The following is a 15,630-nucleotide window of genomic DNA, read 5'->3' on the forward strand; positions in this document are numbered from 1 at the left end:
TTCGGCTCCTCGCTGCTGCCGCGCTACCGAGCAGATCAGCTGTTGGGCAGCCGAAGGAACGTTCCCTGGGTCTTCCCCGCCGCCTCGGATCCTCGCTGATGCCCGCCCGCCGTTTGCCGCTCGCCCCGTTCGGCGGCCGCACATCCCGTTCGCCCGCCGCTCGCCCCGTTCGCCCGCCGCTCCCCTCGTTCTCCCCCCCATTCCCCTCGTTCGCCTGCCGCTCCCCTCGTTCGCCCCCCCACTCCCCTCGTTCGCCCGCCGCTCGCCTCGTTCGCCCGCCGCTATCGAACTTGCTATCGAGCCTGCTAATGAAATCCAACCCGCAGCGGCCCTTTCCCTCTCCAGGCTGCGGGAGGGGTCCGGAGAACAATGCCTGGCGCCGCGCTCCCGGCTGGGCTTTTTTCCCCCATTTCCCCTCGGGTGGAATTTCAGACCCTCCGCCGGTTGGATTTCATTAGCAGGCTCGATAGCAAGTTCTTCCTCCCTTTAGAAAGCCCCGCAGCCTCCTCCGCCCGGCGAGGCCGCCAGCGAGGACCCGCAAAGCCGCCGCCGCCGCCGCAGCGAGGCCAAGCCGCCCGCTCCCACGGCACGGGCTCCCAACACAGCGCCGCTCAGCCCGCCCTCGGCGATGCCTCCGCGGATCTGCAAACCCAGCTGAGCGACGCCTCTGGTCTGGGCGAAGGCAGTGGGCAGGCCCCGCCGCAGCAGTCCCCGCGGGCACCGCGCGCCAAGGGCCGGCCAGGCCGCCGGCCAACAAAGGGGCTCCCTCGCCTCCCTCGGGCAGGTTTACAAAGGCAGCGCGGCAACTTGGAGCCCGGCACGCCCCGCAGCCCTCGCCTCGCCCGCCCCCGCCTGGCCGGCGCTCCGGCTACCCCCGGCTGAGGAAGAACCGAGTAGCCCCCGCCCTCCCCCGCCCGGCTCCCTTCAGCCCCCCGGGGCCAAGCGGGCGTGGGGCGGGCGGGACTTCGCCTGTCTCCGCCGCCAGCATCGCCCCTCCGGCGGGCCGGCCTCCCCCGCCCGCCTCTGCTGCAGCCGCCGCCGCCTCCCCGACTGGCACAAAAGGGCCCCGCCCGCCCCGCCCCGAACCTTACCTTGCGAGTTTTTGGCTGCGGGGGGAGAAGTAGGATTTTCCTAACTCCCTCCCCCTGCAGCCAAAAACTCAAAGCCTGTATCCTGCCGCCCGGTTTACCCAGGACACGAGCGGCGAAGTGACTTGGAGGAATGGAAAGTCCAAACCGCCCGGTTTCAGTGGGGTTTCCCCGTTGCCCAGGGATTCCTTCGCCCGAACGGAGGTGGCTGTGGTGGGTTCAGGAATCCCTGGGCAACGGGGAAACCCCACTGAAACCGGGCGGGTTAAGCCTCCTTCGGCGACTGCGGAACTGCTTGCTGTCAACTTTGCACTGGGCAAAGAACTCTTCACCTCCCGCCAGGCACGGACGAAAGGCGTGGAAGTCTATTGTAGCAGCTGCTACAGCGGAGACATTTGGGGGGGGAGGCAGGAGGCAGGAGATCCGGCCCTTCACTTGCCCTCCCAGCAAAAGGCAAAGCCGCGCAGCTCCCCAGCCGCCAAAGGAGGCTTAACCCCACCCCTCTGTCCCACTCATCGCCCGTGGTCGGCATAACCTCCTCCTGCCTATCCCCGCTCTTCTGCCGGCCACGCTGCCTTTGTAAACCTGCCCGAGGGAGGCGAGGGAGCCCCTTTGTTGGCCGGCGGCCTGGCCGGCCCTTGGCGCGCAGTGCCCGCGGGGCCTGCTGCGGCGGGGCCTGCCCACTGCCTTCGCCCAGACCAGAGGCGTCGCTCGGCTGGGCTTGCAGATCCGCGGAGGCATCGGCGAGGGCGGGCTGAGCGGCGCTGTGTTGGGAGCCCATGCCGTGGGAGCGGGCGGCTTGGCCTCGCTGCGGCGGCGGCTTTGCGGGTCCTCGCTGGCGGCCTCGCCGGGCGGAGGAGGCTGCGGGGCTTTCTAAAGGGAGGAAGAACTTGCTATCGAGCCTGCTAATGAAATCCAACCGGCGGAGGGTCTGAAATTCCACCTGAGGGGAAATGGGGGAAAAAAGCCCAGCCGGGAGCGCGGCGCCAGGCATTGTTCTCCGGACCCCTCCCGCAGCCTGGAGAGGGAAAGGGCCGCTGCGGGTTGGATTTCATTAGCAGGCTCGATAGCAAGTTCGATAGCGGCGGGCGAACGAGGCGAGCGGCGGGCGAACGAGGGGAGTGGGGGGCGAACGAGGGGAGCGGCGGGCGAACGAGGGGAGTGGGGGGCGAACGAGGGGAGCGGCGGGCGAATGAGGCAAGCGGCGGGCGAACGAGGGGAGTGGGGGGCGAACGAGGGGAGCAGCTGGCGAACGGGGCGAGCGGCGGGCGAACGGGGGCGAGCGGCGGGCGAACGGGACGTGCGGCCGCCGAACGGGGCGAGCGGCAAACGGCGGGTGGGCATCAGCGATGATCCGAGGCGGCGGGGAAGACCCAGGGAACGTTCCTTCGGCCGCCTAGCAGTTGATCTGCTCGGCAGCGCAGCACCAGCGAGGAGCCGAAGATCTTCGGCTCCTCGCTGCTGCTGCGCTGCCGAGCAGATCAGCTGCTAGGCGGCCGCTCGAGAGCAAGAGGGGGAGAGAAAGAGAGAGAAGGAAAGAAAGAGATGAGAGAGGGAGGAAGAGAGTGTGAGAGAGGAAGAAGCAACATAGAGAGAGAGAAAGAAAGATGAGAAAGGAAGGAAGAGAGTGACCTGATCGGGTGGGGAAAATCGCGATATAGTGTTCGCGAAGATCGAGATGGTAACAATTGCTGAAAAATCGCGATATAGCGTTTTCGCGAAGATCGAGATCGCGAAACTCGAGGGATCACTGTAATCGCTTTTCCATTGATTCCTATGGGAAACATTGTTTCGTCTTACAAACTTTTCACCTTAAGAACCTTGTCCTGGAACCAATTAAGTTTGTAAGACAAGGTATCACTGTACTTGATTGACAAATAAATAAAAAAATAAAAAAATAGAAAGGAGGGAAGATTATCTAGGGGCTAACCAAAAATAATGTGCAAAGAATTTGAAACACATCATATTTGGAAAATATTCAGAAAGTGTCACATGATTTCTTTAAAATTACTTTCTTTATCTATGATTCACATTTCAAGGATGAGTTATGCCCTTTACCTTAGACAGGATGGGTTTTTCCCTAAACAGCATTTGGTTTCCTATTGCAGCCTATCTTGTTTCTCAGGCTTTTCTACTGGGGCTGAATTTCCACACTGTGATGAGCTGGTTTTAGGAAAAGGAGGAATTTAGCAATGTCAGGCTGATATTAACCCTGTCAGCAAGATCACGGGCCCTTTTCACACCAATACTGAAAATGCTGCTCTGTGATGCTGGGGGAAAAATTGAAAAGATATGAAATGGAAAATATTATGAAATTTGGCTTGAATCCCTTTTTTGTTGTGATGCTTTGGCCCCATGTTTTTCCACATGAGGCATAAAAGAAGAAAGTTATTTGTTGTGATGACTTATTTTTTTCCCTCTGTTGTAAAAGACCAGCATTTAAAAAAAAAAAACAACAATCATCAGGGGTAATAAACTTTCTCTTGGTGGCCATTAGACTAGAAGCTGCAATACACTGGAAGTTCATGGCAGAGCTATTTGAGTAAAGAGTTGGAGTATGTTTGGATAATTGCTCCTGAAGAAAAATAAATTAAGAGCTCCAACTCAATTAAAAAAAACACCTGTAAGAACATAGAAAACAACCTGTTGGATTCAATATTTGTCTCATGTAATACCCAACTAGGTTCATTTGGAAGCTCAGCAACACGAATAGGAGGGTGATATACATAGAAACATAGAAACATAGAAGTCTGACGGCAGAAAAAGACCTCATGGTCCATCTAGTCTGCCCTTATACTATTTTCTGTATTTTATCTTAGGATGGATATATGTTTATCCCAGGCATGTTTAAATTCAGTTACTGTGGATTTATCTACCACGTCTGCTGGAAGTTTGTTCCAAGGATCTACTACTCTTTCAGTAAAATAATATTTTCTCATGTTGCTTTTGATTTTTCCCCCAACTAACTTCAGATTGTGCCCCCTTGTTCTTGTGTTCACTTTCCTATTAAAAACACTTCCCTCCTGGACCTTATTTAACCCTTTAACATATTTAAATGTTTCAATCATGTCCCCCCTTTTCCTTCTGTCCTCCAGACTATACAGATTGAGTTCATTAAGTCTTTCCTGATACGTTTTATGCTTAAGACCTTCCACCATTCTTGTAGTCCGTCTTTGGACCCGTTCAACATTTCCACTGTTTGTCCCTAGAACTGATATTAAAGGTAATCCAGGAACTTTGTAGGCCGTAATATATTAAAATTCCTAACTGTTGATAACTTAAACCTCATGAATTCATCCAATCCTATTTGAGGTCCACTGAAATTGTGATCATTTCATACTTTATGCCAGGGGTGGGTTCCTCCCGGTTCAGCCCATTTCATCCGAACCAGTAGCGACCTGCTGGTGACATCACAACGATGTCACCCAATAATGGGCAACCAAAATTTTTACAGCCACACTGTGGGTTGGCTTATTTTGTGGGTGTGGCTTAATGGTCACGTGACTGGATAGGAGTGGCTTGCTGGCCATGTGACCAGGTGGGAATGGCTTGAATGATCATCATTATTCAAGTCAACTGTTAAGTCCTCAATTTATCACTGTTGCTCGCTAGGGTGACAATTTGCTTCGTGTTTCCCGTGCTCTCCTTCCTGGGTTGCCTCCCCACCCCAGGCTGGGTGAACGGTGCCAGGAAGGAGGAAAGAGGAAAAAAGCAAGAAGCGCAGCCGCAGTAGCAGCAACAGCAGCAGCAGGGGAAAAAAGGAGAGCCGAGCTGAGACCAGTAGTCCAGGAAGTGACATCTGCCGATCAGCTGGATAATTGGATAACTTTTCTCAAAAACATAGAAACATAGAAGATTGACGGCAGAAAAAGACCTCATGGTCCATCTAGTCTGCCCTTATACTATTTCGTGTATTTTATCTTAGGAAGGATATATGTTTATCCCAGACATGTTTAAATTCAGTTACTGTGATCACTTCGGCGTCCTTAGCAACCTGCCGGTATACGTGATGTCAAACCTCCGCCCCCAGAATCTCTTTGTGGGAGGGATTTCCCAGCTCCTTCAAAGGGAGGTGTTTTCATGTAAAAAAATAATAATTTATTTTTACAAAAAAGAACGCTGCAGCACCACTGCAAGCAAAGGGAGGTCCTTTCATGTGAAAATAAAAACTGTATATATACACTACTCAAAAAAATAAAGGGAACACTTGAACAACACAATATAACTCCAAGTAAATCAAATTTCTGTGAAATCAAACTGTCCACTTAGGAAGCAACACTGATTGACAATCAATTTCACATGCTGTTGTGCACATTCAACTTTGTACAGAACAAAGTATTCAATGAAAATATTTCATTCATTCAGATCTAGGATGTGTTATTTGAGTGTTCCCTTTATTTTTTTTTGAGCAGTATAGTAAAAGTACTCTTCTTTATCATTATGAAGTTGGGGGTTTTCGTTCCTGGATTTTGAATGGAAGCATACTTGACTCCTATCCTATCCTATCCTACCCTACCCTTTCCTATCCTATCCTACCCTACCCTATTTTATTCTATAGATTACATTTGTTCGTTGTTGTGATTCTTCAGTTTTGATTTAGCCAGAGCAGTGAATGATTTCATAGAATGATAACTAAGCCAAATAACCTATTACAATATATGAGATAATGGGTGTACCCATAATTGTCTCTGCTTCCTGACAATGTGTAATGTTACAGTAAATCATCCCTAAGGCATCCGGGATAAAAGGAAGCAGGAACTTGTTTCTTTGGTTGTGTGAAGAAGAGTGACGAAAAAGAAAGGAATTTCCATCTGCTTAGACAGCTCTCTTGCAGATATATTTTGATATACAGAGATGCTTTGGATAGTAAGATAGGTGGCATGTGAACAAATACATAAATTTTAAAAAATTCAGATTATATCTCTTATTCACTCTCAGTTGAAACTTCATTTTTAAAATCAATTCAGATACATTTTTATTAGGTAACACCATCTGTGCTGCAGAACTTTCTGCTGCTGTTTAGTTGTCAGTTTCCCCCATCAAGTTCACTGCAATCATAATATATAGTATTAAATATTTTTTGGCTTTACTGTATTGCTTTTTTATTATTCCCAAGAAGAACAATTCTGGTAAGAATTCTATCTTTGTTTCTATTATCTCTTGTAACCATTTGTGGATTTTTGTACATAATTTTTTCATCTCAGAACACAACCACCATATGTGGAAGAAGGTGCCATTGTTTTTTTTTACACTGCCAACAATTTGGGCTCAATTATGGATATATTTTAGCTAATTGGGTCAGTGCCAAATACCATCAATAACATATTTTATAATAATTTTCCTTATAAGATACTGATTTTGATATTTTAAAATGTCTATTCTATATTTGTCCCCCGTTTGTCAAGTGAATATTATAACCATAGGCACTTTTACCACATCTTCGGGTCTTTCATATTGTAGTAAATAATTATATATTTTGGAAACGATTTTATTTTCAGGTCCGGTTAGAAGTTTATCTATTATACTTGGTGTTATGTTTATCCCATATTCCTCCATGTCCTTTTTATTCCTGGATTGTATCTGAATGTATGGCCACCAATCAATGTTTATATTTTGAGCACCTTATTCTGTTCTAGTTTTTAGTTTCCCAGTCCCATCCAATATATCTTTATAGCTTTTTATTTTCTCTTTATCTAGTACATTCAAATATATTATTTTATAGTAATGCTTTCTTTTTATTTCTGCCCATATTGTAATAATTGCGCCTCTGATTGAGTGTTTCCTAAGGTAGGTTGGGACTTTCCCTTCATTCCATAGGAAGGGATGCCAACCTGTTTCTAGGTCATGGCTTTCTAATGTCAAAATTCTGTTGTTATTCAAATTAACCCAATCTCTAATCCAAGCCAATGTTGCTGCAATTTGATACAATTTCCAATCTGGCATACCAAGACTTCCACCCCATAGCACCCAATTTGCACTGAAAGATGTTGAAAGAAAATGCATAAGCCTGGTCCACAGTGTGGCAGTAAAAATTTTGGTAGCTCTTCATTGTATGCCCCCCACTACGCACACAAAACTGGTGAAAATTTGCCATGAGATGTGCATCTTCCAGGAGACCTTCAGCTCCGATCTTGTGGTGTTCTTTATTTTTTTTTAAAGCATCTCTAGACAAACTTGACTGTAAAAAATATGACTTCAGTAACCGAGTTGTCGAAGCGTGGAACTCATTACCGGATTCCATAGTGTCATCCCCAAACCCCCAACACTTTACCCTTAGATTATCTACGCTTGACCTATCCAGATTCCTAAGAGGTCAGTAAGGGGCGAGTACAAGTGCACTAGAGTGCCTTCCGTCCCCTGTCCTATTGCTCTCCCATATCTCCTATACCTTTCTTCTATTCCTATATCTCTTCTATTCTTTCATTAATATGTTCTATTACTATATCTTCTTTTCTATTATCTCTTAAATATATTTTACTATGAGTATCTCCTCTATAATCCTCATCATGTATTTTACTATGTGTATATAGATATTTACCCACGAAAACTCTCATTGTGTATTGGACTAACTAACTAACTAACTAACTAACTAACTAACTAAATAAATAAATAAATAAATAAATAAAACAAACAAACTTCCAAGGTTGCTTAGGGAGGGAGTAGTTGGGCAAGCTCCTTCACCTCCCTGCCTAAACCTCTACTTCTGCATATGTGCCAAAAAAGGCAAAAACAAGATAGTGGTGCATGCACAGTGCCAGAAACTCATCTGCATCTACAGAAGAAACTCATCTGCATCTACAGAAGAAAGAAAACCAGGAAAAAAATATTTTTTTAAAAAAAATATGGCGGCGCCCACAAATGGGAAAGTTGGGGGAAAGATCAAAAGCAACATGAGAAAATATTATTTTCCTGAAAGAGTAGTAGATCCTTGGAACAAACTTCCAGCAGACGTGGTTGGTAAATCCACAGTAACTGAATTTAAACATGCCTGGGATAAACATATATCCATCCTAAGATAAAATACAGAAAATAGTATAAGGGCAGACTAGATGGGTCATGAGGTCTTTTTCTGCCGTCAATCTTCTATGTTTCTATGTTTTAATATGGCAGTGACCAATCTGGTTTAGTGACATCATTGTGACATCACCAGTGGGTTGCTACTGGTTTGGACGAACTGGTGTAATCTGGGAGGAATCCACCCCTGGTCTAGAGTCATTTACAGTACAGAGTCTCCACTAATGTAGTGATGTATGTAGACATTCTCCAGGAACAATATTTTCCCATCTATGTTTTGGTGCAAGTAAGGTCATTCCATCCTTTTGACTATTATATACAGCAGTGTTTTTCAACCAGTGTGCCGTGGCACACTAGTGTGCCGCGAGACATGGTCAGGTGTGCCGCGAAGCTCAGAGAGAAAGAAAGCAAGAGAGAGAGAAAGCAAGAGAGAGAGAAAGAGAGAAAGAAAGCAAGGGAGAGAGAGAAAGAAAGCAAGAGAGAGAGAAAGAGAGAGAGAGAAAGAGAGAGAAAGAAAGCAAGAGAGAGAGAGAAAGAGAGGGAGGGAAGGAGAGAGAGAGAAAGACATAGAGGGAGGCAGGGAGGGAGAGAGAAAGAGAGCAAAAAAGAGAGGAAGGAAGAGAAAGAAAGAGGGATGGAGAGAGAGAGGGAGAAAGAGGAAGGAAGGGAGAGAAAGAGGGAGGGAGAAAGAAAGAGAGTGAAGGGGAGGAAGAGAGAGAGAGAGAATTTTTTTGTCTAAACTTTTTTAGCGCCCCCCTCCCCGCTCAATGTGCCCCAGGGTTTCATAAATGTAAAAAATGTGCCGCGGCTCAAAAAAGGTTGAAAATCACTGATATACAGTACTTCTCATGGATCTTTTTGAAAATTCAGTTATTCTTTAGAAGGTTCACATTCTTCTCACGTTCTGCTGTATTAGAATCTTTCATGCATTAGTCAATTCTAGCTCAGTTACATAAATGAGATTTGATCCAATATTGCTGGTTATTTTTCAGTCTGTGGTTCCCAAAATATATTTGTTGAAGCAAAAATGGACAAAAACAGGCTCATGTTCCATCTGATATTTTACAGTAAGAAAAGCTACACTAGTCATGGAATGTTAACCACATACAAAATGATATTACAACCAGGAACACCTACTACTAGACAAGCTGGCATTTCTGCCATGTAAACATGCAAACAGTTCCTCCAAAACATGTAATATATTACCTTAATTTGGATTTAGTATAATTGCTGAAGTCATCATCACAACTAGTTCTGATAAGATGCTGTTACTTCCTTCCTTCTTGTGACTGCCAGTTTATTCAGATATGCTAAGAATGTGATTTTGTAGAGGAGGAAGGGGACGATGACCTGCATTTGCAAAAGATTTATGTCTCCAGGTTCTGCATGGATCTTGCTTCAAGGGGAAAAGGCAAGGAAGTGACTAACAGGAAGAGTAATTTCTTGCTTAGGATACCTTGTTGAGGGGAAATGATTGCTGGAGGGAAATGGCCTTTTAATCGAAGTCGAAGCAAGAATCTGTATAATTTCATTAAATCTCTGGCTAAAGCTTAACTTCTTTCTGCAAGGGCTTGCTTATCTATCTATCTATCTATCTATCTATCTATCTATCTATCTATCTATCTATCTATCTATCTATCTATCTATCTATATCTATCCACCCATCAATCCAGAAACCAGAGTCAGGTAGTGCATTCCAGGCATTGTCAATTGTTGTTGTATTTTCTGCAATCAACTTTGGAACTATCTATTATGTCTTCATGTATTGTTGTGATTGAGGCTAAAGTATTCATTGACTGCTAGGATATTGTAGCAGATAATTTTATGTGCTACACTTAGACGTATATCGCAGACAGCAGAGTTCTAAGTTGTCTAAGCCAAAAATTTCAAATATATGGTATTTTGTTGCGAGCAGAGGAGTTGAGGACTCTTCTCATAAAATATCTCTGGATTCCTCAATTGTATTAATGTTTGTTATGCAGTGCAGGATCCAAGATTTTTGGAGGACAAATTTTCCGCAAGTCATGGATAAAAGCTGTCAAGTCCAACCTTGCCAAACTAGGCCTCTCCCCAGGTTCAATACTCAAAATGGACGATCTAGCAAGACAAACCTAGTGACAAAGGGTGAAAGACACTGAAAGACAGTGGACTTAGGGAAACCTCTGCTGTTTCTGGCTCGAGATGCCATTAGATGCATTGTTGCTCCAGCCACCTATTTTAGTCAGTTGGAGTCAGCAAACCATCGGAAAGCATTTTCGCTTACATGGCGCTTCCATTGGCCTTCCTGTATGGCAAGTATAAAATGATAACATTGACGGAAAGACTCTATTCTTACGGCTCAGGAGAGTTGGAAATTGTGGGTCACAAGCTCCTTTTACACAGAGATTAGGAAAAAACATATTCTGCCAATAATTGCTAGGTATCCTGACTGTTCCAACACTACTTACCTTCAGTAGCTGCTTAAGGATGAATCGTTCATAACTACAGTGCAGGTGGCCAGATTCTGTGCAGCAACCATGGGGATTTATCACAAACATGTGTCTTTGCCACCATAGTTATGTTATACAACAAATGTGGCAAACCCTTTGCATTGGCTTAGTCCTTTTCCTTTTAGCATTAAATCTACAACATGTATAATTGGCAGACTGGATTTTATTATAGATTTTAGTTATTTAGAATAGACTAGAATAGAAATTTATTATTTTATACAGTACTAGAATTTTTAATTGTATGTTTACTGAGTGTTTAAATTTGTTCTGGTTTCTTATCTAGGACTGTAATAAATTGATTGATTGTTCCTAAAGTGACTTTGTATGTGTTTTTAGAATCCTTCAAGCAATGAACCTGAATCAAATCATTAACTATGAAGGTTTTTTAAAAAATTAATAAGAATGACCACCTAGAATTTTCAGATTACGTCGAACACAATTCAGAACAATTATTTTTTCATTTAATAATTGCATCTATTTATTCAACCTTCCTTGATATTCATCCATTTTCAACAAATATAAACAAATACAAAATTGTGCATGGATTATAAACATATTCACACATTGATTTTATTTTTATCTTCTGTTTGGAGAAAACTGTGATGGCAATTCATACTATTGCCCTGAGAAGGGCAAAATTAAGTCAACTGAGATCAATACAGCATGCTAAAATCCATGTGGATTGTAATAAAAAAGACCATGATAAAACCTTAACTTGGTACAACATTTTGAGAAAAATACTGACTTAATATTTTGATCTATTTGTGATGCTAAACAGAAGAACATAAAAAGAAAAACACAAACGTTTTAAATGTGTTCTGTGATCTGCTATGTCCTTGGAAAGAAAGTGCAATCTACAGTCTATTTTCTATAGTATAAAAATATAATATAAAAAATTATTTTTTTTGAGGGGTGGGAATCTAAGCCCTGTTCTTTGAGCCCATACTTCTATTCTGTCTCTATCGGTTTTAGTTTTTTTCTCCTACCATCCTGATTCCAGAATATGAAGTATCCATGATTAGACCGCTGGTAGAATCTACAATAGCTACATGGATGTTCTTAGAATGAAACTGATTTTGGGTTTTACAAATTAGATCAATAGACCTTTATAGAAATGACTAGTCCGTACTATTATGGTAAAACAAAAAGTTATGACCTGTTGTTAATACCTTATTCTACTGTAACAGAGAAAGTGGGAAGTCAATGTTTCTTTTTCTTTCCCTCTCCTTCCTCAATTTCTTTCCCTTTTCACTCACTGTCCTCTTATTTGCTTTTGTATTTTATAATACTTTGTAATTTAATAAAAACATGTTCACAATAATGTTCTTTCTTGTGGAGCACCAGCATCTATCCCCTTGTTTTTAAATCTTCACTTTTGACTACATTTGTATGTGTCTATGTCCTGGAAATGGGACAAACACAAACTATCTGATAATAATTACATTTTAATACATATTTTAAAAAATTAATTCATGGAAATATGTCTTAATTAGAAAAACAATGTCATAGTTAAAAATAAAGAACACTATACACAGCAACATGCTTGTATTTACAACTATTGTGTACAAATATTATTAATCCGTATGTATAGGTAGTCCTTGACTTACAACAGTTCGCTTAATAACCGAAGTTACAACAGCTCTGAGAAAAGTAACTTGTGACCATTTTCCATACTTATGATTGTTGCAGCATGCGCATAGTCACATGATTTATATTTGGATGTTTGACAACTGATTTACATTTATGATGGTCACAACTGTCACTGGGTGTGTGTGTCATGTGATCGCCTTTTGCAACATTCTGACAAAGTCAATGGGGAAACCAGGTTCACTTAACAATCACGTTGCTAATTTAACAACTGCAGTGATTCACTTAACAAATGTGACAAGAACAGTTGTAAAATGGAACACTTTAACTAATTTCTCATTTAGCAACATAAATTTTGGGCTTAAGTGTGGTCATAAGTTGAGGACTATTAGTAATATCTTTCTGCTGTTCGAGGCCCAGTGTTAATTTCATCACAACAACCTTGTGAGGTAAGTGAAAGGGGAAAGGAATGAATAGCTCCAAATCACCTACTGCAGTGTTGGTGAACCGATGGAACGGGTGCCACAGGTGGCACGCAAAGCCATATCTGCTGGCATGCGAGCTGTTGTCCTAGCTCAGCTCCAACATGCATATGTGTGCTGACCAGCTGATTTTTGGCTCACATAGTGGCTCTTGGAGGGTGTTTTGTGGTGATGGGGAGGGCATTTTTATCCTCCCCAGCTCCAGGGAAGCCTTTGGAGCCTGGGGAGGGTGAAATATGAGCCTACTGGGCCCCCCAGAAGCTGGGAAACAGGCTATTTCCAGCCTCCAGAGGGCCTCCAAAGGGGGGGGAGCTGTTTTTGCCTTCCCCAGGCATTAAATCATGGGTGGTGGCACTCATACATTGCACACCATGCTTTTTTGGCACCTGAGGAAAAAAAAGTTCGCCATCACTGACCTACTGCATTTTATATGGTGAGTAAGAATTTGAATGCAGCCAGAGGTCTCAAACTCAATTTCATTGAAGGCTGCATCAGGGTTGTGTTTCCCTTGGGGGGCCTGGGTGGATATGCCCAGGGTGGGCGTGGCCAACTTGACATTATTCATGTCAGAGGCCCCCTGGTGGCTCGAGTGTGCTCTGTCAGCAAAAACGGGCTTCCAATCTCCGCATGCGACCCTCCCAAGCTCCGTTTTCACTGGCAGAGGGTTGCAGGAGGCCATCCCATCCAGAAATGGAGACTGGGAGCCCATTTTTGCTGCTCGTCCTTTGCTGTTTCCAGGGCAGCCCAGTGGGCCTGATGTAAGCATCCTGCGGGCTGAATCTGGCCCTTGGGCCTTGAGTTTGACATTCCTACTCTAGTCAGTTCTGTGATGCTGCACCACACTAGCTGTTTTCTCAGCAGCTGTAAAGAAAATGCTGAGTTAAAACTGGCATTTGGTAACCATAGGTTAATAGAGAAAGCTCGATTTACATTTGATTTTCCTATCGTCATTTGTTTCATTTGGGAGAGCTTTAGCTGGGTTTTGTTTCTTAACAAAGGCTGTGTCTAAAGTGCTCTTCTCATTCTGCATCCTCTGTAATTTCACAAAGGTTTTTGTTCTCTTAACTCCATCTGTGCCAGAGGAATCATATGCAAAATGTGTGTTCTTCCAGGCAAATGCTTTAAATAATAGCAGAAAAATGAAACAATCTTTGAACATCCTGTCTGTACCACCTATATGAGGTCGATTGCAGGAGATATAGACCTTAGCTTTTATAGGGGAAAATGAGCCAGCATGAAGGTACTGTACTGGATGCTTCCTGATTTATATACAGGTAGTCCTCAACTTGCAACCATTCGTTTAGTGACTATTTGAAGCTACAATGGCACTGAAAACAACTGTCGTTGCATCCCCATGGTCACATGATCAAAATTCAGGTACTTGGCAACCAGCATGTATTTATAATGGTTGGAGCATTCCATGGTCACCTGCTCGTCAATTTCAACATTTGTAGACAATTAATCATGGCAAAAGAAGTCATAGACTCTGATGTGACTCACTTAGCAACAGAAAGTCCGGTCCCACTTATGCCCAAAAAACGAGGACTAACTGTAATTGGGTGTTACATTCCATCTAAACTTCACTGGTTTTTTCCCCAGGGTTGATTGAATATTGAGTTATAGAATTATGCCATCAGCAGGACTTCGTTAAATACAATTTTTATCACAAATGGAAACTATCCCAGTTATTTAAATGGTACTCTTGATGCTTGAAAAACAGTGATAATTATGGCAGCGTGGCATCTCCATGACTCTTTAGCACGCTCATAATGCTTTTAATCTGGGCATGGGATAAGGGCTTAATGTTCAAGATGGCAGAGAGATGTTTCTTTCTGTATCACAAAAAGAGAAGGGAAAAAAAAACCCAAGATGAGAAATGACAGAGTAAAGTAGCAAGAAAAATGGTGAGATAAGATGAGAAACAGAAATGTTAGTTTTGTATGTAGTTATAAGGAGCCAGACTGGTGTAGTGGTTAAAGAATCAGGCTAGAAACTGGGTGATAGTGAGTTCTAGGCCCAACATAGGCACAAAGCTATCTAGATGATCTTGGGTCAGTCTTTTCCTGTCAGTGTAGGAAGGAGGCAATGCAAATTACTGTACTTCTGAAAATCCGGTCATAAGTCAAGGGCTACCTGTATACCATTCAACGGCAGCAAATTTTGATATATATATTGCACAGGATAGTTCAAGAAGCATCCAGCTTTTCTTTCTGCTTCTATCCTATCTAAAAGTTACAAAAGGTACACTATGTATGCGTAGTTCAAATCAACGTGCAAACGGCACCCTAACGCCTGCAAACAGCGATGATGGTGGTGGCAGTGGAGCATTTTCAGGAATGTTTAGCACACTCACAATGCTTTCAATGTTGTTATAGGATAAGCACTTAATGTACAAGAGGTAAGCAATTGGTGACCGTCTGTATAGGAAAGAAAACAAAACAAAAACAAAACATGAGGCAAGACAAAGGATGAGACGAGAAGCAGTCATTTCAGCTTTGTGTACAGTTATAAGGAGCCAGATTGGTGTGGTGTAGTGGTTAGTCTAGTCCCACCTTAGGCCTAAAACTATCTAGGTTGGTTCAGGTGTTTTTTTTCTGTCAGCTGTAGGAAGGACGTAATGGCAAACTACTTCTGAAAAACTCTGCCAAGAAAACTCTGAAAAGTAGACATAACTGAATGGAAGGGGGAAAAAAGTGTTGGTTATGACCTATAAAGCCCTTCATGGCACCGGACCAGAATATCTCCGGGACCGCCTTCTGCCGCACGAATCCCAGCGACCGGTTAGGTCTCACAGAGTTGGCCTTCTCCGGCTCCCGTCGACTAAACAATGTCATTTGGCGGCACCCAGGAGAAGAGCCTTCTCTGTGGTGGCCCTGACCTTCTGGAACCAGCTCCCCCCAGATATCAGAGTTGCCCCCACCCTCCTCGCCTTTCGCAAGCTCCTTAAAACCCACCTCTGTCGTCAGGCAT

The 15,630-nt window shown here is 43.8% G+C and overlaps 1 protein-coding gene across 2 annotated transcripts in view; it reads right to left on the reverse strand.

Moving 5' to 3' along the window:
* Nucleotides 1-11,043: 11,043 nt before the first annotated feature.
* Nucleotides 11,044-15,630, reverse strand: part of TNFAIP2 (TNF alpha induced protein 2) — a 46,054-nt gene continuing 41,467 nt past the window's right edge. For both annotated transcript variants that reach the window (XM_070751735.1, XM_070751727.1), the window contains exon 12: nucleotides 11,044-15,077. In XM_070751735.1, coding sequence (XP_070607836.1) covers nucleotides 14,927-15,077 — 151 coding nt within the window. In that variant the 3' untranslated portion in view covers nucleotides 11,044-14,926. The remainder of the gene's footprint in view (nucleotides 15,078-15,630) is intronic.

This window comes from Erythrolamprus reginae, chromosome 1 (assembly GCF_031021105.1).
Source record: "Erythrolamprus reginae isolate rEryReg1 chromosome 1, rEryReg1.hap1, whole genome shotgun sequence".
Lineage (NCBI taxonomy): Eukaryota > Metazoa > Chordata > Lepidosauria > Squamata > Dipsadidae > Erythrolamprus > Erythrolamprus reginae.